Source organism: Beta vulgaris, chromosome 8, assembly GCF_026745355.1.
Source record: "Beta vulgaris subsp. vulgaris cultivar EL10 chromosome 8, EL10.2, whole genome shotgun sequence".
Taxonomy (NCBI): domain Eukaryota; kingdom Viridiplantae; phylum Streptophyta; class Magnoliopsida; order Caryophyllales; family Amaranthaceae; genus Beta; species Beta vulgaris.
This window is the reverse complement of record NC_079209.1, coordinates 44,130,109-44,154,621: the sequence shown is the minus strand read 5'-3', so window position 1 is coordinate 44,154,621 and position 24,513 is coordinate 44,130,109. Positions and strand designations below refer to the sequence as shown.

General features: G+C 32.6%; 1 protein-coding gene across 1 annotated transcript; it reads right to left on the bottom strand.

Moving 5' to 3' along the window:
* Positions 1-13,170: 13,170 nt before the first annotated feature.
* Positions 13,171-24,215, bottom strand: LOC104884085 (plant intracellular Ras-group-related LRR protein 6). The gene is made up of 3 exons (XM_010668680.4): positions 23,652-24,215; positions 19,424-19,593; positions 13,171-14,351 (listed from the first exon to the last, which is right to left on the bottom strand). The coding sequence occupies exons 1-3, from the start codon at positions 23,919-23,921 to the stop codon at positions 13,649-13,651; spliced, it is 1,143 nt and encodes a 380-aa protein (XP_010666982.2). The 5' UTR covers positions 23,922-24,215; the 3' UTR covers positions 13,171-13,648.
* Positions 24,216-24,513: the final 298 nt, after the last annotated feature.

Genomic DNA, 24,513 nt, shown 5'->3' with positions numbered 1-24,513 from the left:
TGCCGGAATCATTCTAAATAAAGCATGTGTTGGTGTGATTCTTTTGAGAGATTTGTGGGTAAAATATTTAGAAGATACTTGGAGTTCTCAAGGGCGTAAACCCAGAAGGAGGGAAATAGGGTGGCATCAAAAAGAAGGATGTTAATGATGTTGTTGATTGTGCAGATCACACGTTCAGCTTTGTCATTTTGAGAAGTATGAGGACAAGAAAAGCGAAAAGTCATAAGGGCCAAATTCAACGGAAATTTAATTATCTTATGTGAATTCGCAGACATGAATACGTTTTTTTTTATGATGTAGGGGGCAATAATACGTCACAAAGGGCTAATTTATTGTGAGATAAGGTAACATCACCCAGTAATTGGAATGTGGTTACGTTGCCAATTAAAATATGATTATTAATGCTTAAATTCAACAAGGGCAAAAAAGTACTTGTAGAATGATTCATGTAAGGCATAGCGTCGGAATCCATATGTACCCACCATTATCCAGATTGGCGAGCTGCATAGAGGAATATGCAGAGGCAAACTCCGTTATGGTCATTGTTATGGGTCGAATTATTCTTACGTGGCACCAAGATGCATGCTAAAGATGTGTTAGTGTAAGTGGCAATATTTAATTAGCGAGCAGGGAGGCAAGCGAATTGATGATGTGGCAAAGCAGTTCAAGGATCCCTATTTCTTAGGAAGATATGTTTAATATGGAGAAGGACATGGGAAGGCGTCTAACTGCGTCAAGCGACATTCTCATCCTCCCCTAACAAATAGGATCTTGGCCAATGAGAAGCAAGGATAAAAACGGCTATACTTCAACGTCATTGCTATAATTTAGTATATATAGTCCATTAGCTCATATACTGTATATCATCAATGACTATTCTCTCTACTCTCTCTAGCTAAGTACTTGTAATTTCTCACAATCTCGAGCATCATAGTGAATTGGCAGGATACCAATCCTCTCGTGGTTTTTCCCTCATTTTCAAAGGGTTTTCCACGTAAAACTTATTGCGTTCTTCTCTTTATTTCTCGCAGCTTTACCTTCCACTAGTTGTTTTTGTTCGCAAGTTAATTCTCAACCCCCTCACCAAGCAAATTAGCCCTGGTGTGAATTTTTCCGTAAATAATTTGGCACCCACTGTGGGGCTGATAATTAAAAAGCAATCCTAACTCTCAACCAACCTGTCATACACCATGTTTGAAAGAAACGCAAATGAACGCTTGTTACCCTCGAGTCTCCCGTCGATGTGCTAGGGCAAGAAGTCATTGATCAAATCATGGGAGTCATTGAGAAAAGGAAACAGTCTCCCAGAGACGAGTCACTGCGGAAGGCGCATAATTCACGAAAGAGACTGTGGAGCTCCGTTCCGAAATGCTTTCCAACACGTCCCACACGTCAAATTCTCGCAAGCACTAGTAGAATAAATGCTATTTGCTGCGGTTAAAAAGTGCCCTATTGCTGCGAATTTGGGCGCGCAGCAATAGGTATTAATTATATTGCTGCGGTTTTAAACCGCAGCAATATCGACAAATATTGCTGCGGTTTTTAGGCCAAACCGCAGCAATATATTAATTTTATTTCAGATTTAGAAGGCATATTGCTGCGGTTTGGGACGAAAACCGCAGCAATATGCTATATTTAATAATAAAAAATAGACATATTGCTGCGGTTTTCTTTGGAAAACCGCAGCAATAGGGTCTGTACAGGTAAAAAAAAATTTTTTTTTTTTTTTTTTTTTTGCATTTTGCCATTAAATTTGGTAGACAAAACAGTTAAAAGAAAATAAAACTCTATTGATTAATACTAATGACAAAAATTATTATACAAAATTCAAAATCATAAAAAATATAATATAAAAAACAACTAATATAAAATTACTTATGAATATCATTAATATATAAAAATAAAAAAACATTTCAACTGAACAGATAGCTAGTTCAGTATCGGTGGATCTACTATAGGTATATTTTTCAGAAGATCATTATAGAGAATGAAGCACGAAATTGAATAAGAGAATCAGTCTATCTCTAGTTCTCGCTACATTTATACTTGCTACAGGTATTCCGCTCTAGCTCTCGCTACATCTTTTGCTAAGTATATATATAATACAAAGTAAAATAAAAAAAAACTAAAAAGACAATTGTTACAACTCACTGCCTAATTACAAAAAATATATTAAAAACAAAGATTAAGAAACTGATCTAAAAAACAAAAAAAAATTCTAAAAACAAAAAAAAAACCCTAAAACAAAAATCTACATACAAATCTATAAAAGGGAAAAAATAAAGAAAAATTCTACACCAAAAAATTTACATACAAATATTTAAAAAACGAAAAAAAAAGAAACTAAAAAAAAACCAGATCTGATAACTTTCGAACAACTTTCACTGGCTCGAACAAATTTCGAGCAAATCTCGAACAACTTTCGAACAAATTTCGAGCAAATCTCGAACAACTTTCGAACAAATTTCGAGCAAATCTCGAACAACATTGTAACTCAGAACCGCGAGAAGAAATTTCGAACAACGTGAGAAGACAAGGAACGGTGAGAACAAATTCGAACCGCCGGCGTGAGAGAGAGAACGGCGAGAGAGAGAGAGAGCAGTGAGAGAGAGAATGGCGAGAGAGAGAGAGCAGTGAGAGAGAGAGAACGGTGAGAGAGAGCACTGAGAGTGAGAGAGAGCAGTGAGAGGCGCTAAGGAGGGAGAGAGATAAGGAATGACAAGGAAACCCTAATGGGCCTTTTTATTATTATTTTTAAGACAATATTGCTGCGGTTTTGGACTGGGAACCGCAACAATATATTTTAAAAATATTTTTTATTATATTGCTGCGGTTTCCCACCCAAAACCGCAGCAATATTAGTCTCTCCAGGCCCCACATTTTTTTCAAAATGTATCTGTTGAACGATATTGCTGCGGTTTTGGGCGGGAACCGCAGCAATATTGTTATTTTTTGTTTTTTCTTTTCTTTTTGCGTGTTATATTGTTGCGTATAGGTAAAACCGCAGCAATATCACCGCAGCAAATAGCATTTATTCTACTAGTGAAGCATCGCCAAAGTGATATTGACAGTGTCGTCAAGAAACTTGACATGGAAGATGGCATCCGTGAAGATGAGGAGGATGTCGTGCCAGAGTAAGGAGTGTCAGTTGCCAGCAAATATCCTAGCTTGAACCGCCAAACTATCTATGATTGGATCTCCCCGTTTGAAGAAGATGTTGGCAAGTTGCCAGACCAGCCGCCTTAGAAGGAACCACCATCTAAAGAAGCCGCGGAGCACCCTAAGCCAGTGCAAGATGCCCGAAGCAAGCAACCTGTGCCTAGCATGCCAAAAGTTGCAACCTCGGCTGTCATAACATATCCCTTGCACGAGTGCCTCAAACAAGTCGAAGAGATGATCCTCAAGATTCCTGGAGTGCCAAGGCCCGTGGAAAAGGCTGCCTTGACCAGCTATGTCGATTCGCTATTTGCATATACCTTTTCCTTGGTCGAAATCCCAAAGCGCTTCACTGCTCGTGCCATGAAGTTGTACGATGGAACGATGAATCCTAGCGAGCATGTCGCACAATATAAGAAGGATGATCACCATACCTATTCCTATCGATATGCACGAAGCTTGCATGTGCAAGGGCTTTGGGTCGAGTTTATCAGGTCCTGCTCTTCCATGGTTCACTAATCTACCTAATGGCACAATTTTATCTTTTGCAGGATTGGTAGACATGTTCATTATCCAGTTTGCCAGCAGTAGGTGCCTGGAAAGGCAAACTAGTGATTTGTACCATGTCGTGTAAAGATATGGCAAACTGCTGCGAGACTACCTCAACAAATTCAACCGTGAAAAAAGTCTCCATTCCAAGATGCGATGCTCCCATCGCCATCGAAGATTTCCGGAGAGGTTTGCTAGAAAGATCGGAGATGTATAAGGAGGTGAAGAAATATCCTTGCCCAAGCTTTGAAGATGCCCAGTCAAAGGCTCTTGCGCAAATGAGATTCGAGGAAGGTGTCGATACTAGAAAAGGTGCAACAGAATTAAATCAAGGTGGCACAAAGGCCCCAAGAAACAACAATCATTGGGACAACTGATATCTACCGTATGACATGGATGCTGTGCAAAATATCAACGTCGCAAAATTAAATCATCCTCCAGCAATCCGAGAACATAACTTTAATCTCAAGCCCACAGGACTACTCAACAGCCTTGGCAAGTGGGAGATGCAGTAAGATGGCCTAAGAAATCATAAAATCCCTCGAACCAAAAAGACTCATCAAGATGGTGCGGCTTCCACGCCGACATTGGCCATACAATAGACGAATGCATTATCCTCCAAAGAGAGTTGCCCATTTGCTCAGAAAAGGATTCTTGAAGGATCTCATGACCGATAAAGTCAAAGCGACTATGCAGCACGAAATGTCAACTTCATAAAGGCTGCCAGCTCCCCCGCAACCCTCTACAATTGTTAATCTTATTTCAGGTGGATCGGATGTATGCGGCCTAACATATTCAGCTGTAAAACGTCATGCTAAGGAGAGTGCCATGGAGAACCTCGTCAACATGTGCCGAAAAGCAAAGGCAGATTACATGTCCATATCCTTCGATGAAGAATATGTCGCAGATTTACCAGATCCGCACCATGATGGACTTGTCATCTCACTCACAATTGGAAATTGCCTTCTTAGAAGAGTGCTCGTGGATAATGGCAGTTCGGCGAACATTATCATGCTAGATGCGCTCAAAGATATGGGGCTAAGTGAAAGCGACGTCACCAAAAAATCTATCGTGCTTGTAGGATTCAGCGGCGAGGCCAAGCATACACTTGATGAAATTACTTTGGCCACTTATGCATAAGGCGTCAACATTCAGGTAAAATTTCTAGTAATTGATTGCCTATAATCATACAATGTCATTGTTGGCAGGCCTTGGATTCGTTACATGAAGGCGGTACCATCCACCTATCACCACACCATTAAGTTCTTCACCACATGAGGAGTGCAAGAGATGAATGGTGATCAAAAGTTGGCGAAGGAATGCCACAAAACAGCTTTGAAGCCTTCCTCAACTTGCAAGATGCTTGCATAGCAATTACACAATGACGGACCATTGAAGAATATGTTGAACCAGAGGTTGAGCCAATTGGTGAAATCATCCTCGATTCATCCAAGCCTAAGCAAACTGTCAAGATTGGAGCAGACTTACAAGGCGAATTCCGAGAGTGATTGATTGAGTTTTTGAGGCAAAATGTCGACTGCTTCGCTTGGTCCCATGTGGACATGGTTGGCATCAACCCTGAGGTAATAACGCGTATATTAAATATTAATCCTAATCACTTACCTGTCAAGCAAAAATGCAGGAAATTTACACCTAAACGCATAGCTTGCGAATGCGGTAGTAATGCCAAAGAAAAATGGCGAGTTTGCATCGACTTCACAGATCTCAACAAATCTTGCCCAAAGGATCCATCCCCACTCCCTCACATTAACGCCATGGTGGACGCAACTGCTGGCCACGAGATGCTCACCTTTACGGACACATTTAGCGGGTACAACTAAATCATTATGCACCCCGAAGAGTTGAATCTACAATAATTTATAAAGCAAACAAAGCACACATCACACATGATAACATGAATAAGTTTTCAATTGAAAAAACAAAAAAAAATCAAAATTGAAATACTATGATGAACGATGATTGATGAGTGGCATGTGAATTGTGATAACAATTCACAAGAATCACAAACGATTATTATAAAAATTTTAAAAAGGTGTAGCCATGCAGTATTGCAGTATAAGTACTTCAGAGTTCCAGTTCAGAAAAAAACGGTGCAGTATAATGAATCGAAAAAAAAAAGATAATTACCAAAATTCAGAGTTCTTGCAGTTGCTTTAACAGAGTTGCAGATTTTCCTTTTTGGTTTTCACTCCTCAAGTTTTCAGTTTTTCAATGTGCAAGGGTTGGTTTTAAGTTGCTTTAGCAGTTTAGTCGTGTAACTTTTGTTTTTTGTACTGGGCTCTGATCTACAAGCTTCACATTTTTTTAAAGCCTATGGGGGGGAGGCATGGGCCTGCCGCCATTAAGATCCTCCATTGGATTCAGTCAATATCATTATGTTCTTGTATTATATAATTATTAAATGATACTACTTCCTCTGTTTCATTTTAAATGCAACAATGGAATAATTTATATCTCACAAAAATATACCCCTTTATTGAATTCAAAACGAAACGGAGGAAGTATATAAAATATAAGTATATATAACTAGTTGATTTACTAATATCAATTTAATTACTCATACAAAAAATTGACAAATTTAGGTGATTAGTATATTATTCAGATAAAAGCATAGATCTTTGTGCCAACGCACGCTTATTACTTATTAGGTATGTATTTTCTTAAACTCGATTTATAGCTTATCTTTTTAACATACTGTTTATATTTGTTGAGTTGAGTTAAACTGATTTATTAATGTTATGTGTATTAAATCTTGAACCAACTTTAAAAGTAATACTTTTAGCTAAAGAACGTCTAGATATTATTTCAAGTCAACAACATGAATAAACAAATATCTATTACCTCCTTTTTTAAAATAAAAAGGCAGGAAAATGATACAATTTCAATTGAGGAAGATATACAACCCCAATTAATGAAGATATTAATCCTACGACAACACATAACTAGGAAGAAGAGCCTTCTCAAAGGAGGAGAACTAATGTAGTAGATATAGATTCTTTAGAACGTGACCCAGGATTACGTCCTCCAATTTGGGATTATCTAGCTGGAAGAGTACGAAATGAAGTAAGATGTGCTTATATAAAACTAGGCCCATACCAACCCAAGTTAGATTACCTTTTTCAGGGCCAGTGAAACACCATCGTCGATTTCAGTCTACTTTGTTTCAAAAGTTTCCTGATTGGTTGGAATACTGACCCTCAAAAGATGCAGCATTTTGTCTACCTTGTTATTTGTTTACTGAGACACCAAATGCTCGAGTAAAGGTATTTACTTTAATGATGGAAGACATTATGGATTTATTGCTCATGTTGGAGAAGGTCTATGTACAATACATCAAAGTGTTGTACAATCATATAGGACTCTCCCTAAACAAAAGGCAAATATTCGTAATGTTATCAATAAACAAAGTGAAAGACAAATCAAACAAAATCGCTTGCATCTCAAGGCTTCTATTGATGTTCTTAATTCGCTTGTTAATTACACAAGGTTGTCCTTTAAGAGGTCATGATGAGTCAAAGGATTCAAAAAATCAAGGAAACTATCTTGAATTTAAAAAAACTTTGACGATATATAATAAAGATGTTGGCAAAGGAATAAGACAAGGTCCTTATAACTCCAAGTACATTGCTCCATCGATCCAAAAACAGATTCTCCATATTATTTCTAATATGGTTCGCAAGAACATTAGACAAGAAATTGGAGATTCCAGATTTTGTATCATTGTTGATGAAGCACAAGATGAATCTAAAAGAGAGTAAATGGGACTTGTATTAAGATTTCTTGAGTGGAACGGAACAATTAAGGAGTGATTTCTTGACCTTATACGTGTGTTTCAAATACATCGACAACAACTCTCAAAATGGAATTGTGTTCAGTCCTTTCTTGACATGAATTAGCGGTTGAAAATATTCGAGGTCAAGGATATGATGGTGCTATAATATGAGAGGAGAGTGGAATGTTCTGCAGGCATTATTTATGTCCGATTGCTCGTATGCTTATTATGTTCATTGTTATGCTCATTGTTTACAGCTTGCTTTAGTTGCTGCATCTAGAGATGTAAATACAATACATCAATTTTTTCTAATCTAACTTTTATTGTCAATGGCATTGCTACATCTCCCAAACTTCTTGATGAATTGGATGCAACTAAAGCTGTTGAAATTAAATGGTTGTTATCTATTGGTGAAATCGAAAGTGATAGAGGGGCTAATCAGATGAGTACCCTCAAAAGAGCTGGAGGTACACGTTTGGGTTCACATCTTTACTCTATGTGTATTGATTACCTTTGATTTTGTGTTCATATATAGCACATTTAATGGAAGAAATTTTGAGAATTGCTAATGTTCTTTGTCAAGCTTTACAACAAAAGTCTCAAGATATTGTGAATGTTATAAAACTAGTCTGTACGAGTCAAATACTTATTCAAGGAATGCGGGATAATGGATGGGAATTTTTTTAGGTTCAGTGGGACTTTTTTGTCAACAACATGATATTCTGGTGCCTGATATGAATGCTCCTTATCTAGCTCCTAAGAGTAGAACTCGTCATCAACACGATGAAGTTACAATTAACCTTTTTATCGAGTTGAAATATTTCTAAGTACAATTGACAAGCAACTACAAGAGCTAAACCGCGGATTTAACAACGACAATGCCTTAGAGCTCTTGACCTTGTCGTCATTGTTAGAGCCAAAGGATGGATTCAAAAAATCTGATATCAATAATATTTGCTTACTGGTAGAAAAGTATTACCCAAAAGATTTTATGGAGCAAGAGAGGTATAATTTGAAGGATCAATTGCAACACTTCATTTATGAAGTGAAAGATGATCAAAATATGAGAAATTATTCTATTTTGGAGGAGGTTTGTGAACAATTGGCACAAATAGGAAAGTCAAATGTTTATTTTTTATTTGACAGATTAATACGTCTAATTTTGACTCTTCCTGTGTCAACAACTACCAATGAAAGAGCATTTTCAACCATGAAAAAAACAATGCATAATAAAATAGAAGATGAGTTTTTGGCGAATAGCTTACTTATTTATATTGAAAGCAAAATCTCCAAGATTTTTTAGCACCAAGTCAATTATTGATGGTTTTAATTTAGAAAGATCGTCTAGCGTTACTTTAGTTCTTTTTTCAATAGTGGGATCATGACACTTGTAGTTTTAACATTTTTATATCTATTTTATTCTGATATTTTAGTTTAATTTAAATTTTTAGATTGAATTTGGAAGTAATATTCATATGTTCTTATAATTTTATACTTTCATATTGTTAGTATGTTTTTGTGGAAAAATCTGACCTCTTATAGCAAATCTTTCAAGAGCGGCTACTACTAGTGGCCGAAGAAGTGGATGAGCACAAGAAATCAAATGTTAAAGCTGCGGAGTGCAAATTACCATCAAGTAATAGTAGTGGAAGATCTGAAGTGGTAGAAGTAGAATGAACAGTAGGCAATAGTTCCACGTAATTGAAAAAAGCAATAAAGTCCAAAGAAAAATCAACAGTTTTTGAAGATAAAAGGGAATTGATGTCTTCAATTTTGGACGTGAGTTTCGATAAAATAATCTAGTCTTACATACACGCAATGCGTGCGATAATGTGTGATAACAAATGAAGTAGAAAATAAAATTAATTGAGTTGAAAAACTGTCTTTATATTTTATTCTCTCAAAAAACTGATGTTCAGTTTAAATGTCCTACTTCCCCCCTTCATTCAAATGAAACAGTTAGTTATTCTCTATTTTTTTTTCTTTTTTGCCTTTTTCTATTTTTTGGTGTCGTGAAGGTGTCTGGTAAAAACTAAAATTTTGCTTTGAAGCTTTAGATCGTTAACTTAGACTGTGGTACACTGATACCATGTTAGATTTTGTGAAACTCTTTAATGTTAGAGTTATTTTCTTTGATCAATATATAGTGATTACAAAGTCAAAATATTAACTGTATTTGGAATCTTGAAAATATAAGAAATATCTTTACTAAATTATATCCCTTAATTTGTGGAGAAAATATCTTAAATATATCAAAAATTATTAAAAGAGACAGTCTAATTATAATATATAATTAGATCTAGTCATTAAATGAATTAAACTAGTCACAAAAAGAAATTAATTTAGTCTTTAATATTTGGTTTACCATTGCCTAATTTTAATTTAAAAGTATGTTGTCTCTTACAAGACAAACTCTAAATATATATTCTTTATCATTAACTTTAATATTGGTAACTAAAGAGTTAAGTGCAACGTTGAGTTCCCCTCAAAAAAAAATACAATATTGGATACTCAACTTTCATGCATTAAAGTTGCAAATAAGGTATCCTAATTATAAAAGTTGCAAATAAGGTACTCAACCCAATTTTAATCACCAAAACCGTTTAAAGTACTAAAATTTGCAATAAAAACTTATTTTTGCATAAAATTTTCATTTCTCTTTTTTAAAAGTTATTATTATGTCTTTCCGCTCCTTTCCCCACTAGGCCATCAGCCCACCACCCAGCTTCTCCTACTCCTCCCACAATTCCCCCCTCCATATCAGTGGCGGACGCAGCTTGGGACATGGGGGTACAACTGTATCCCCAACTCAAAAAAAAAAGATAAATTAGCTTTTTAAAAAAATAAAAAATATGAACTACAGTCTACATAGTACTGCTGTACTACATGCGTACGCGGGGAAACAAGTTATTACATTGCTACTTTGCTAGTCTGACAACATTTATTACACTTGAGACTTGACACTTGTCGCCTATCTATTGGCTAATATAAATATAAATGTTTTTCTTTGAAGGGTATAATATAAAAGATGATAGTAACGTTAATATTTCACAAAATGTAATTCAGAAAAAATAATAAAAAATACCAAAATTCATATTTTTTCATTCACTATAAGTAGACACCCATTTTGCTATACTTTATTTACATTTTTAGTTTTCTCTTCTCTTCCTAATTCATTCACTTCTTTAAATAATTTTGATTTTAATTATTTTTATTCTAATTTGTTCAGAAAAAACTTCATTATAATGGATTTCAATTATCTTAATTAGTTAAGGGTAATAAATTAGTCATTTATAATTATTATGTAATAAAAGTTTCTCATTACTAAGTTACAATTTAAAGAGTTAATTACAATTAATCGATAAAAGCTTCTCATTACTAAGTTACAATTCAAAGAGTTAATTACAATTAATCAGTGTAATTGGATCCCATAAAAAATAAGTGTAATTTTATTTTATATATTAATTAATATTTGTATTGGGAACTAATTGAAGAGAGATAAAACATGATGGGGTAGAGAAAAAGAAAGAGAGAGGATGAAGGAACCTTTTTCATTTATCATGATTAATGAATGAAATTGGAAGATAATGCATATTTAAGATATTTCGGGTGTAAGATTTATGTATTAAATTATTTTTGCGGAACTTTTTTCTCCGACGTTTGTCTTCATTGTACGTCCGTATCCCCAAATCTGAATTTCTGGGTCCGCCACTGCTCCATATCTCCTAAACATCTGCTTATCAGCAAACCACCACCACCACTGAATTTTTTTCCGTCACCACCACACAAGGAAAGAAAGTGCCAAGAATCAACCAACATCAGAAGAACATCACTCACCAACCATGAATCTACTAATCCATCTTCTTCTCCAAAATTTAACCTATAAAATCTTCTGATTCTACAAGAGAGTTCAATTAATAACCTCTTATGATCTTCTCTTATAAATAATACAAGCTTCCAGCAATAAGAAGATTTAGTGAATTAAACTCTTTCAACCAAATTTAAATCATGAATTTATCTTCGCAGCAAATTACAAAGTTACACAAGCTTAAAAAAGACAGTTCGGAGGAGAGAGAAAGATGATAAGATATAGCATAAACCTAATTTTTTTTACAAATTACAATAAATCAAGATGTATATGTCATATAATTCCACCAATTTCTAGTGACTTTGTTTCAGATTATCCGAAAACCTCTAATTGCGAACTTTCAAATGAATTCAAACAATAAACAGATTGAATAAATTGAATCTTCAATTGCAAAGTGAAAAGACAATGCGACGGCTGGATGGGAGGAAGAGAGCACGGAGATAAAGACATACCAAAAGGATAAGCCCACCACCCCCTTATGTTGAAATGAATAAAAAAAATGTATGAGAGAGAAAAGCCCCAATAAAATTAGACGAATCCTAATTGATCTCCGTAATCAGTCTTCCGTAATCAGTCTTCTTACAAGGTCATCCAACACCAATACTATTATGATTAGTACCAAAAAAAAGTTCAACTTATCCCCCAAAATAGAGTAAAACGAAGAAATGATCCCCAAATCAGAGGAACCCTGATTTTTGAAGGACAAGAAAATTGATCAAAATTAGAACCAAAATGTCTAGAACAACGAATAGAGTATTAATCTGATGTTTTTATCGCAAAATAAGCAATGGAATTCAAGGGATTTAAAATATCTTGAGTGGAGATGAGACATAAAGTGTGCAAAGAAAAAAGACGTTGAGAATGACGTTGGGAGAAGAGAGAGAAAAACAAAGTCTTTTTTAATCAAATGTTAAGTTAACGGCAGTATAGCTAACAAAAGTTAGAGTACCCAAATTGCAACTTTTACAACTAAAGTACCTTATTTGCAATTTTTGTGAAAGTTCAGTACCCAATTATGTTTTAGTTCAATGATTAGGAAGAAATATGGATCAGACCTTTTCTGGAGGCAATTAATTTCACTAAGGGCTTGGCTTTTTATAGCACCTTAGCTCAAAAATTGCAACTTATGAGCTCAATTATATTTCCTCCGTTTTAATTTAGTTGTGACACTTTCTATTTTAGAAAATTTTAATTTAGTTATGACACTTTCATTTTGGGTAACTAGTTTTTATATGCACGCGATGCGTGCGAAAATAAGTAGAATTTTTTTTTTGGGAATGTAGAAAATTAAATTGATTGTTAATTATATTTAATAAATTAGGGATATTTGAATTGTTGATGGTTTTCTTTTTGTAATGTCTTTTTTTATTTTTTAAATTAATTAGTAGTTTCCTTTTTTGTTTTAAAATTAAAGTAAGCAGTTAGAATAGAGATGTAATGAGGGCAAAACGGGGTTTTTAATATTTTGGTGTCCTACCCCTCTTCCCATATAGAATAGAGATAACTTCTCTCTATCTCTCTCCTATCACATGAGACTCTTTTATTTTTTTTCTCTATCTCTCTCCTCTCCAAAAATTACCTAGGAATCCATGATTCTAAAAGTGTCACAACTAAATTGAAACGGAGGAAGTAGCAGATTTGAAATGCCACCAAAGGGCTCTTTTTGGTTATAAAATATAAAGAGATCGGTGTCGCCCAACATTTCAATTTACAATCTTCTTAGGTACCACTTATCTTTTCTTTAATCAAGAGCAAGCAAGAGGTTGAAATTACTATTGCTCAAAAAATAATGTACATCGCACAATTGAAATTTTAAAAAGAAGTTAAATCCAAGAAACAAAGTAGTAGAATACTAGAATGAGTGAATGACACCTTTGTACATATTACATTTATCCACGCTTCAAAAACATTTATTCTAGTACTACATATATTCCACAGATCAAGATCAAAAGCATTTATTCTAGGTTGTTTCCCTAATCAATTTCTAATCATTATACAAATCAAAGCTGTATACTTACGCTTAAATTTGAACACACGGCAAATTTTTCAAATACTCCCACTGTATTATCATCAATCATGCCACAACCAGATTATTAAAAATCAAAACCCCCTATGTACATTATATTGGACCTGCAAGACATGATTGTTTTTTTTTTAACAAAATGTAGATATGAGTGAGGCACGAACCCATGATCTCAAGTAACCGGAAGACTAGCTCTAACCACGGAACTAGCCCTACAACTCAAACTTCGGAAACACAATGCATATAACCCATTCACTAATCATCTCAACTTGGAGAAATAGTTTCGAGGGGAAGAGAAAAACCTTTTAGGAGAGAATATCCCAAGGTTATACCTAGGCGAGGCAAGAGCATCGATGGGGCGATACTCAGGCAATACGAGCCCTCGCTCGACCTCGTAGGACCTTCTTCCCGGAGTTGCATTGCCAAGACCATTAAAAGTCCCATACTTCTTAAGAGACTTTAACCAAGACTTTTTCTTAGGAGAATTTTTATGATAACCATTGATTTTTTCACTCATATATTGTCTAACTGCTTGTAGACCTTGTTCCATTACTTCCAAAGGAGGTGAAACCAAAGGGTTTCCTTCAACCCTAAGCTTCTGAAGCTTCCGAAGACACCCTAGCGATGTTGGGAGTTCCGAGATCTTGTTGTAGCTCACGTCGAGTTCTACGAGCGACATTAGAAGGCCTATGGAGTAAGGTAATTCAATGAGGTATTGAAAGTTTTGGCTGACATTGAGAATTTCTAAGTTGACAAGGTTTTCTAGGTCTTCAGGGAGGGAACGAAGGCAATTGAGACGTACGTCCAACACACGTAATGCAGTTGCATGGGATATTGAGTATGGTAGGAAGACGAGTTTGTTGGAGTTAACTGAGAGTTTTTTTAGGCTTAAGAGCTCAAAACCAATGGTGTCTGGTAATAACGTGAGTTTATTGAAGTTGGCGTTTAGTTCTTCCAGTGATCTGTTCGTCATGCAAATTAGAAGAAAACGTTAGAAAAACTAGTCTAATACAAACATAAGAGCAAAATTTCAACTTAAGCATTATTATATCTGACTTTGGCTATGTTCAGTTCACCTTATTTTTGCTTATTTCAGATCTAATCAGATCAGATCATATCAGATCAGAAAAAATAAGTTCAGATCAGATCAGTTCAAAGCATGCTTATATTTAAAAATCATTATATTTTTCATTACATATTAGTAAAAATTATAATAATTGAATATTAATAAAGTACTCATTGAGACGAATCAAACAAGACCCCACATGACTATATTTTTTCTTATATATTGAGAAAAATCTAAAAGATAAGATCTTGTAATCAGATCAGTTCAGATCAGATCAGATCAGAAAAAATAAGTTCAGATCAGATCAGTTCATATCAGAAAATTTCAGGTGAACTAAACATAGCCTTTGACTAAAGTGTCAATTAATAATTCACTACTAGTATACTTCCTTCGTTTCATAATAAGTGAAACCAAATCGTAAAAAAAGTTCACTCCTATTACATATATACCACCAAAAAGTAAAAGGGGACCACCACTTCAATACTTATTCACTCTACTTTATTGTGTTCCTAACTTTCTCTCTCCAAATTCCTTGATAACTCCTCACTTTCTCTATGTTTCAGTTATTAGGTGAAACATTTATGATTGTTCATAAAACCATTTGTTTCACCCTTTAGTTGACACACCTTATTTGGACTTAATTAAGATTCAATTGTATCTAATAGATCTCTATATAATACTATCTCCGTTTCCTAAAGATCTTTCCTCTTTCTGTTTGATTGCGTTTCTAAAAGATCTTCCCTCTTTTCCTTTATTCCTTATTTGGATTTTTTTTTCTCCTTTTTACCCTCTCATGTCCCTATCATATGGTACACCACTACGTTATTAATTCAATTTTACTCTATTTTTCTCTCCTACTTTAACCTCTTTTTATTTGTTTATTTATCTTAACCTCGCTCTTTCTCTCTCCTACTTTACCCACCCCACACAAATTAATTCTCATTGGTTTCTGTACTAACAGTAACAAGGAAGATCTTTAAGAAACGGAGGTAATACATTTTTTTGGAAAAGAGGCCCATGAACCTCACTTCTCATTTTCTAAGATAAAATGAAATTCTAGAATGGAGGAGATAATTTTTCCTTTTTCTGCTTGCTTTGGTGTTTTAAACTATAGGTGATGTAAACTTCAGGAAAAGTGATCAACTAATAATTACATCATAATTATTTAATTTACTAGTGTATTTCTTTTTTTTTTTCCCTCTAGAGCCATTTGTTAAGTTAGCTTTCAAATTTTGGCTTTTGGAGATATGAATAATATTCAAGGTATCATTACGGAATCATGCATGTGCCACGTTAAGAATGATAATGGTCAAGAACACCATTTGTCCATCAACTTATAATATAGTAGAACAAAACAAAATTAACATGACAAGCAGTACGTTTCTTTCTTATTCTTCGCTTATTATACGAGATTAATATATACGAAATATGAAAGATAATTAGAAAGTTGAAATTTAGTAAGATACTATACTTGGATATATATGAACGACCAGAAGAATATAGCAGTATTTATCTAAACAGCATGATTGAGTCACCTAATCTTGTAGCTTTCTGGGTATATATTATATATACAACACAATTATTCGTTATTTGTACGGTGAGAAATTAAATATTAATATAGTAGTCGCAAATCGCAATTAAGCTTATCTGTTTTATTTGTTTATATATTTGGATAGTGATTGGATTATACAAATTCTAGTTTAACTATGGAGTCTTCTATTCTAATCATATTGTTATTAATTCAAAACATTGACGTTTCAGAAAATAAAATAAATTTTGACTTTATAAAGGATCCAGTTATGGAATTGTTTTAGTTTTTTTCAGAAAGATTAGCATGACTAAAGAGAAATATTCTCAACATTTGCATTATATGACCATTTACTTATATAATCTTTTGGAATATAGAAGTATACTACAACCTATACATGCATTTAACTACTTTTCATGTAAAAATCCCCAAAAGACCAGTCTTTGTACATTTGCGAGGAATTCCTTTGGTTTTTCTATGTAAGAATACTTTCAAAATGTGATAGAGGTGTTTCCTTTCCTTTTCTTCATTTATTCCCAAATTCTTGTATTGAATCAGCTCGGTCACAACACAAAATTTGTACGTAGTACGTACATGGGTAGTAATTATGTAAATCTTTATGGATTTATTAGTCTTGCAGGTTTCTATTTTAAATATTTTTCTAATATAAATTTTTGCTTATATATATTATTTATGTGGTCAAAATAAGAAAACTTTCCGCATCTTTGGTGATTTATATTTTAAGACAAGCAAAGTAATATTAAATTTTGTTTAACTTTTCTTAATCTATATTTGTTTAAAATCAATATAATTTTTTGCTTATATATGTAAACCATATGGTCAAAATAAGAAAATTTTTCTCTTATTTGGTGATTTATATTTTAAGATAAGTGAAGTCATGTTAAATTTTGTTTAACTCCTCTTAATCTATATTTGTTTTAAGATTTCTAATACATATGAGATACTAGAACTCTTTATTTTTACTAGTTTAGCTAGTTCTTAGAGTTTTAGAACAAATAGATATGTGGGTCATAATTAAAAAGAGAAAATATTAAGTTATTGGCAATATTGAACTAAAGTCAAGTTTGTGAGCCAAGAAAATTAGAGTGAGAAGGTAAAGATTCTTTTTTTTTTTTGAGGGGAAGTGAGAAGGTAAAGATAATAATGAATAAGTGGTAGGACCACTTAAAAAACTGGAAAAAAATAGTGAATAAATTAATAAGTAACAACCCAAAAAAAAAATTAATAAGTAACAACCCAAAAAAAAAAGTGGGTAAATTAATAAAAACAAGAGAGATTATGTTAGTGTCCCAAAATATGAGTGGAGATAATGAAAAACAAATAGCTAAAGTAAAAAAATAAAAAGTAGAGAAGGCAATTTATGATAAACTATATTGATATTTGAAATTCAATCAAGGTTGAAATATTTCTACATGGAAGAGAATATAGTCTAAGAAAAAGTGTCGACAAAGAAATAGAATTTTTTTTATTTATATACGAGTATGAAGAAGAGAATTTTTTTTTTTTTTCTGTAAATAGATTGACTTAAATTTTTGAAGGGAATATATATTGAACAGAAAAAAGAAATTATTATAAGATGAGAAAAGCCTTATATATTAACATGAGACTATACAATGAAAATCATTTGGAGAGAAATTTAGGGAGTTAATAATATTTCATCCAATGTTTAGTAAAAGAGGAGTTCATTGTAATTCTTCCATCTCTTATTAGGTTTGTGTTTTTTAAATGTTACCCTATCATTCTCCCAAGTAGGCTCTAAATCAACAAAGTGTAGACTCTTTTTCAAGATTCCCGATTATTATCTTCACCTTAATTGTTGAGTATTTGATTGAAGTGAAACATCAATCGTGCAAACTTAAGCATTTAGAAGTACTAAAAGATGCTTCAACATGACCTCCTAGTAGTAGTTTATTAGTGCAAATACTATATAGTACTCAGACAGCCACAAAAGACTGACGTGACATCTACAATACACCTAGATTTTTTAGTACATATCTTGTTTTATTTGGTACGGTATTTTTCAAACCATAGTTTCTTGGTCAACCATAAAGATATGTATAAGACAAAATCGTATAAAATAATGTCATGCATAATACCAGCAATCAGGCTGTCAAGTAATTAAATTAATGTATAAAGCATATATACGCAAGTAACTTGGCTGCCTATGATAGAGAAGAGTACTTATTAAGTAACCAGCTATCTTCTAGTTATTAGTAATTGATAATGTCAATTATTATGCCACAACTAACAAACTGTAACCATCAAGAACGTTCTTGTTGGATTTTGATATTATTGCTATCATGCTATGTGTCATCAATTAGTTAAGATATAACTTTAAAATTGTTGATAAGCAATTCATTAGATTTTGAAAGATATGTTGATAGATTAATTTTAAGAGATGATTAGTACCACAGAGACTATAATGTAAGTTTGGATTTGTGCAAGTTTGTAGCTATTTGAGGTTGGTATCTCTCTAGTAGATGAGTTTGAATATTAGTTGTTTATTAGATTTACAAAGAAAGTTCTATACCTCCGAGGAAATGAAAACTAAAGATTTTTGTATCTATACTTCTTATAAGTCATGGATTGACGTATTGTTGATTTACTCATTCTACAAAAAAAGTTAAACTTTATGATGTACAATTAAACACTAGTCTACACTTTTTAGTAGGAGGCTGGTCACAAACTAAGTTGAGTTTCACTGAAGTTAGCGTGGCTCGACAAAAGTTACCTTTCTTTCATCGAGTCGAATCTCGAACTCATGTTGACCTACACAAATTAGTTTGAATTTAATTTGAATAAGTAAAACCTCGAGCTTAGTATATAAAATGTTCAAACAAAGGGTACAATAAAGTACTATTTTATTATTGCTCCTCTAATTTAAGATAATAAGCCTACATATATATATACTTTATTTTATCAAGTTAACAAGCCAACAATTCAATTTAAACTGAAGTTGGGTTTACATTACTTAATTTAAACATCACTAAATAGCCAAATTCTTGCACCAACTCAAATTTATGGGTAGCCCATACCCATTTTATACTCAATAAAATTAAACATGATATCAAAGCCAAATTTGGTTGTGTTCGCACATTGTAATTAAGCTCGAGAAATATTCTATAAAATCCAATAATATACAAACAAATAGTAATAATTTTTTTTAAAGATAAGAGGAAGTCCGTTAAAAGGAAGGAGAAAATTGAGAATCCTTTCACAAGAGGTGAGACTCGATCCTAGAATCTCTACAATCGGAAGTGATGTCAATATCACTAGTGTATCACCTAAGCTCCTCACATTAATAAATTTAATTGCTTTTAGTGTATTCCTCGCTAGTAGTGAGACATAAATTGGAAAAAAAAAAACAAGTATTAAAAAAAGTTGAGGGAAAAGCAAACAAAGTTAAAATGTATATGAACCTGCAATTCTCGATAGTTCTGGGGAGAGAACTGAGAAGGTTCCCAGAAACATTTACAATCTTGAGCTTTGACAAACATCCAATTGAGTTGGGAAGAGATGTGAGTTGATTTGAGTGCACATCCAATACTACCACATTCAGCAACCTTGCCGTCAAAGACTCCGGGATAGTCTGTCAACATTAATATTTCAGGAAATTAATTAATACAAGCCAAGATAGACTTTCATATTGTTATAATTTTTTGATAATCAATGATATGTAACAACGAGATTAAACTAGTTATTAGGCCCGCACTATGCACCAGGTAAGATTAAATTTCATTTATTAATGTAATACTTTATGATAATAACGCTAAGTACAACTTAGTCTAGTTGTTCAGCAACAATTTTTCGATTAGATAAATAAACCGGCTTAAGCCATGAGGTATCATTATTCTTTAATTCATTCAAATATTCAATAACTAGATCTATTGAAAATTAATTGTTGTAAAAGCTATTTAGATGGCTTAACTCTAGCAGCTTGCACTATCATTTGTATGAGTAATGAAGATAAATTGTGGTTAACCTAATATAATTGTTAACTAGTAAATATATCTGAGAATTCAAGTACTTATTCTCCCCATACCTCACTATAATTTTATTAATTTCCGATCAATATGATATAGTCGGTACTATTAGTAGAAAAGAGCCCAATTTTTTTGTAGTGTGATAAACATACATAATCAAATATCATCATACATGCACCCTAAGTAGTAAGTACTAACTACTAAGTAGTACAATTTGGACTCCATTTGGTTTTTGGGTTGAAACACATTGAACTACGAATTTGTAAATAAGTTTTATGTGATAGAATACTTGCACTTATTATTTGCTGATTTTTCTGTCAATTATACTTCAAAGTTGTGAAAAGTCAAAACAATTGACGCTATAAATGACGAAAATGAAATAGTAGTATAATCCTGAGGAGATACTGCAATCCTGTCAAATTTGAAAAAGGATTTGAAAGACAAGTGATGACGTCCAATTGTTTTTTTTGTCTTATTGATATACTAAAATCTAATTGCTTCATTAAGATATACTTCCTCTGTTTTTTTACATGTACATAGAAAAAGTAATGAGTTTTAACTTTTAAGAAAGGTAGAGAGAATATAGTGCTTACTTTTCATTTTTCACGAAAGTTGAGAAAAAAAGAATGAGTAGTAGAATTTCCAAAAAAATTGTATTTAATGAATTGCTTTTTTATACTTTTGTATTGAAATTAGGTTTTTATTTTCTTTTTCCTTCAAACAAAACCAAAAGATAATAAATGTTAGTTAAATTGTGTAGAGCAATGAATGAGGTCACATGCTTTGAGAGAAAAGTATGGGTATTTTTGAATGTTTGTGTAGGAAGTGATGATAATTTAGTCTAAATAAATTGATAAAAAAGAAAATATGTACAACATTTTGGGATACTAAAAAATGAATGTGAGCACGGAAAAACTTTGTCTACCCACTGAGTAAGCTACCCACTAGAGATAGACATTAATAATAAGTGGAGTCCAACTCAGCAGAATTATTTATTTTTTAATTGTCTATTTCTAATGAGTAGTCAACCCAGTGGGTAGATGTAGCAATCTCCATGTGAACGCTATATTATGAAATGGATAAAGCACGGAGTAATATTTTAAAATCTTTATGATAAAAATTCATTTATATTATGTAGCTTTTATTAGGATATTTTTATTTAAGTGAAATGTAACATGTATAAAAAAAAACACGGAGGAAGTAAGTGGGGATTTTTTTTTTTTTTTTGACGAGAAGTGGGGATTGTTAGTCATTATATTAGCGGCGATTACATTAAAAACCGAAAGTGGTACCGTTCTAGATAGCGACAACTATAATTTTGTTTCACACTAACTAACTTTACAGAATTGTCAAGATTAAGGAGATATTTGGTACGCATCCAATGACGAATTAAGTATTTGCTTTGAGGGGATAGGCCTTGTAATGTGAAACCTAGGATTTTCTTTCAACTAGAAGTGAATTCTAGATTTTTTGATTAGTAAGGAGAAGTGATTTACAGTACCTGATTTTACATAGGTTAATCAAATTCAGTTATATAAGCAAGACTCTTTCGGGAGTGAAAGGGAAAGGTAAAAGAATCTCACACTCAAAATAACTCTGATTGGATTAAGGTTGTGTGATACAAACCTTATCACTAGACCAACTATTACTTGGTAGTGTATTTCTCAAATTTTCGTAGCTATACCTATATTTTTAGATACATACACTAACAAATCTTTTGTATACAGGGTGCACAACAATTTCACTTTTAGCTCAAAAATATCACTTTTTAGTTGAAAAGAGTCACTTTTAGAAAAAGAGTTTGGATCAAGGGGTCATATCTATATAAGTGACCCCTTTCTAAAAAAAAAAAAAAGATGCCCCAATTTTACAATATTTTGTTGTGCACCTGTATTATTTTAGAAATTTGTATATACATAAGTGTATAATAGTTATGTACTTATGTTCTCCATTGTGAACTAATTTGATTTTATATAAGGAGAGTCTAAACCATACAACCACAATTTTAACTAAATTGACCTTACCAAATTGTATTGAAGTACAAATATTTATTAAGTGGGCTTACAATTAAGGGATACTTTTCAAAAACACTAGACCTTGCAACAAAGGTAACAACTAGCTTTGCTAGTAATTCTTTAGTTCATAGTTGTCCTTGTAGTGAAAACTAACAAATAGTTTATTACCATTTAGAAATCAAGATTAACTAGCAAATAATATTATCATTTAGAATCAAGATTAAATTCTAGCTAAAAAATCTCCAAATTCTTTAGTTCAGACTTTTCTTTTTTCCTTTTTTTTTTATAAGATTTTACTTCATAATTCATACATAACCAAACACATGTCATATCTTGCACAAAAAAAGAAAAAAATGAAAACCATTTTTTTATGATGATTAAGAAGCTGTTCTTTTTTGTCTTTATTATCCATATAAGGTTGGTTTTAAAAAAAAACTTTTTCAGGTCTTTGTTAAAGTAAGAAGAAAAGGAGGGGGTTGATAAGCTTATCATGATCTGCAAATCGTCTTTTTCTTCATGAATTTCACTTTCCGTTACATTAATTTAGGCCCCCTCCTACTACTCCTATAATTTATAGCATTTGCAGCTATTCTTCTGTTTTCTCACTTCCTAAAATGAAAAATGGAAACCTCTAATTTATGTTTAAAAAAATAGTTTGTTCTTTAATAAGGAAAATATAGGAATATAATCGTTATTTCACTAAATTTCCTTCCACTAAGTTTTGGTAATCATTAAATGGGTCTGATCCGCACAAATTTATTAGTTTAATCAACTGTTACACTATACATTGTATGTAGTGCACCATAATTTAATGTAGGCTATATCATTTTAGGGCAGCTGAAAAAATTGGCTAGAAGAACACATGAAGTGGAGAAAATATATATAGATAATTAATTATGAGTAAGTTATATTCTCGCTCGATCTTTATTATTTTACCTGTTGCAGAAACAATATTGTGGAACAGAGATGGAAAAAGAAACTATTATTTTATGTTAAAATTGAATATATGTGTGATGAAAAATTGGTACTCTCATTTCAAAAAATAGAAATAAAAGACATAAGTAAACTAATAAGAGACTCTAAAAAAAATACGGGTAAACTAGTAAAGAACCGACGTAGTATTAATGATAAAAAATTGACTCAACCTGAATTCTTCTACTGAAGAATAATTACTAACATATAATTGACTGTTCTTATTACTATATGATGATTCTACAAATATTACTATCAAAAAGAATTTCGAGAAATATTACATGAGAGTATATAAAATCCCATTACAGATCTTAATAACGTTTCACGTTAATATTTTTAGAGTTTCAGTATAAACCCTTAACATCATAAAATCATAAACGTGCAATACCAAAAGACTTATTGACGGATTCCGCCATATCCAATTTGAAGTAACCAATTAATAAAATTGATTTCTAAAAATAATTACATCAATTTCCATAATCTTTCATTCCAAATTGCACTAGCTTTACACCCCACATTTGAAAAATTAAATTACTAAAAACCCCAAAATCAAAGGAATCAATCAAACAACACTAACCATAAATTTCAAAGTGAAAAAACAAAAAAAAAAACTTTGACAAAATATAATAATAATAATGAACAGTATAAAAAAAAATATGGAAGACAAAAAAAATTACCTCGAGATTGTTGTTAGAAAGATCAAGTTTGCAAATTGCAGCAAGATTAATAGAAGGTTTAGGAAGAGTTTCAAGAGACATGCCACTTAAATCAACAATTTCAAGCCTTTCTGGTTCTTGATCATTATTATTGTTATGAGAAGAATTGGATTTGGATCTTGATTTTCTTGAGTCTTTCAAACTTTTACTATTAATAGTAGTATTACTACTAGTTTTAATTGAGTGATTCTTCCTACCATCAAATCTTGCTGCTTGTCTCTCGTACATCATCTTCTTGTGATTGAAATACACAAAGGTTGAAACTTTTTTAAAAGTGAAAAGAGATAAATAATAGAAAAGTGGGTTTGTGTGTTTTTTTTTTTGGATTTTAAAAGTCAAAAAGAAAAAAGTTTGGTTTTGGTAAGAGAAAAAAAAGGGTGGTTTAATTTTGAATGGAGAGTTAAAGAGTGGAAGAGGGAGCCATGGCTATATATGGAAGAATGTACGGAGAAAGGGGGGAGTACAATGGAGGTCGGATTGATTCATTTAGACACGTGGAGTTGACGTTTGAGCCGTATGGGAAAAAAAAAGAGCATAGGAAGTACAAAGTGATTGAATCTATGGTATGGCCCTACTTGGGGGGAAATTTTAATAAAATGATAGAGCTGTCTTACTTAATGGATTAGGTATAGATTAGAAGCTGAACTTTTATTCACCATCCTGTAATTACTTAAAATCGTCTTAATTATCATGTAAATATATCACTATATCTTTTATTGTTTTTACAACTCTCTCTCCACCACCACCTAAAATCACTAACCACCAATCGCTACCTCCAACCCACCGACAATGTAATCTTTTTCTGTAAGGTAATTTTACTTTT

What these genes read in the sequence shown, in the direction of transcription:
- LOC104884085 (XM_010668680.4), bottom strand. Translation starts at nt 23,921, where the DNA reads ATGATGTACGAGAGACAAGCAGCAAGATTTGATGGTAGGAAGAATCAC. An exon ending in TTTCTAACAACAATCTCGAG is followed by an intron (nt 19,594 to 23,651) that starts GTAATTTTTTTT and finishes TAATGTTGACAG; the next exon opens with ACTATCCCGGAGTCTTTGAC. An exon ending in AGAACTATCGAGAATTGCAG is followed by an intron (nt 14,352 to 19,423) that starts GTTCATATACAT and finishes CATGACGAACAG; the next exon opens with ATCACTGGAAGAACTAAACG.